Genomic DNA, 773 nt, shown 5'->3' on the forward strand with positions numbered 1-773 from the left:
GGGGGGGGGGTTTCTAAAACAGTGCTTTCCATGACTCATCATGATGTGACCTTAAATCTGGTTCAGGTCACAGACGATGCCTTCAAGGACCATCGGATACGTCACCATCCTGATTCTCTGTTTGTCCGGTTTCTAACCGATAAATGGTCATTTTTAAACCAGAACCAGTTAAACTGGACTGACTCACTGTAAACTCACCGAACATGCGCTGGTATCCAGCTACCCAGAATGTGCCACTCTCTCTCTAAGCCCCGCCTCCTGTGTGCAGGTGAGCAGAGCTGACCTGCGTGGGCGTTGCCGAGGGCGATGGCGCTGATTGAAGGTGTCGGAGACGAGGTGACGCTGCTGTTCGGCTCCCTGCTGCTGCTGATGGTGCTGCTGCTCGCCTGGATCTCCACCCGCACCTCCGACCCACCGGAACACCTGTTCACCTCTTCGACAGGCCCCGCCCCCTCACTAAGGACAGGCCCTGCCCACCAGGAAACGCCCCCTTCCTCAGCCAGTGGCATCTCCTTATCCTCCTCCTCCTCTCCATCATCATCGTCCTCCAGCTCCGTGAGCGACAGCGCTCTGACAGAGGCTCCGCCCACTGCACAGGAGGTGAGGGGCGAGGGGGAAGGGGCGGAGCCTCTGTCGTCTGCCAGGAACATGGTGGTCCGACTGAAGTTCCTGAACGACACAGAGAGAACCGCTCAGGTCAAACCGCAGGACACCATCGGATACATCAAACGGTAACACACCGCTGCTACACACCGCTGCTACACAACACACCG

General features: G+C 57.7%; 1 protein-coding gene across 3 annotated transcripts in view; it reads left to right on the forward strand.

Annotated features, from left to right (window-relative positions):
* Positions 1-739, forward strand: part of tmub1 (transmembrane and ubiquitin-like domain containing 1) — a 7939-nt gene extending 7200 nt beyond the window's left edge. For all 3 annotated transcript variants that reach the window (XM_008301738.1, XM_008301739.1, XM_008301740.1), the window contains exon 2: positions 269-739. In XM_008301738.1, coding sequence (XP_008299960.1) covers positions 307-735 — 429 coding nt within the window. In that variant the 5' untranslated portion in view covers positions 269-306 and the 3' untranslated portion in view covers positions 736-739. The remainder of the gene's footprint in view (positions 1-268) is intronic.
* Positions 740-773: the final 34 nt, after the last annotated feature.

The sequence above is a fragment of the Stegastes partitus genome, unplaced genomic scaffold, assembly GCF_000690725.1.
Source record: "Stegastes partitus isolate 25-593 unplaced genomic scaffold, Stegastes_partitus-1.0.2 Scaffold1705, whole genome shotgun sequence".
In the NCBI taxonomy this organism is placed as follows: Eukaryota; Metazoa; Chordata; class Actinopteri; family Pomacentridae; genus Stegastes; species Stegastes partitus.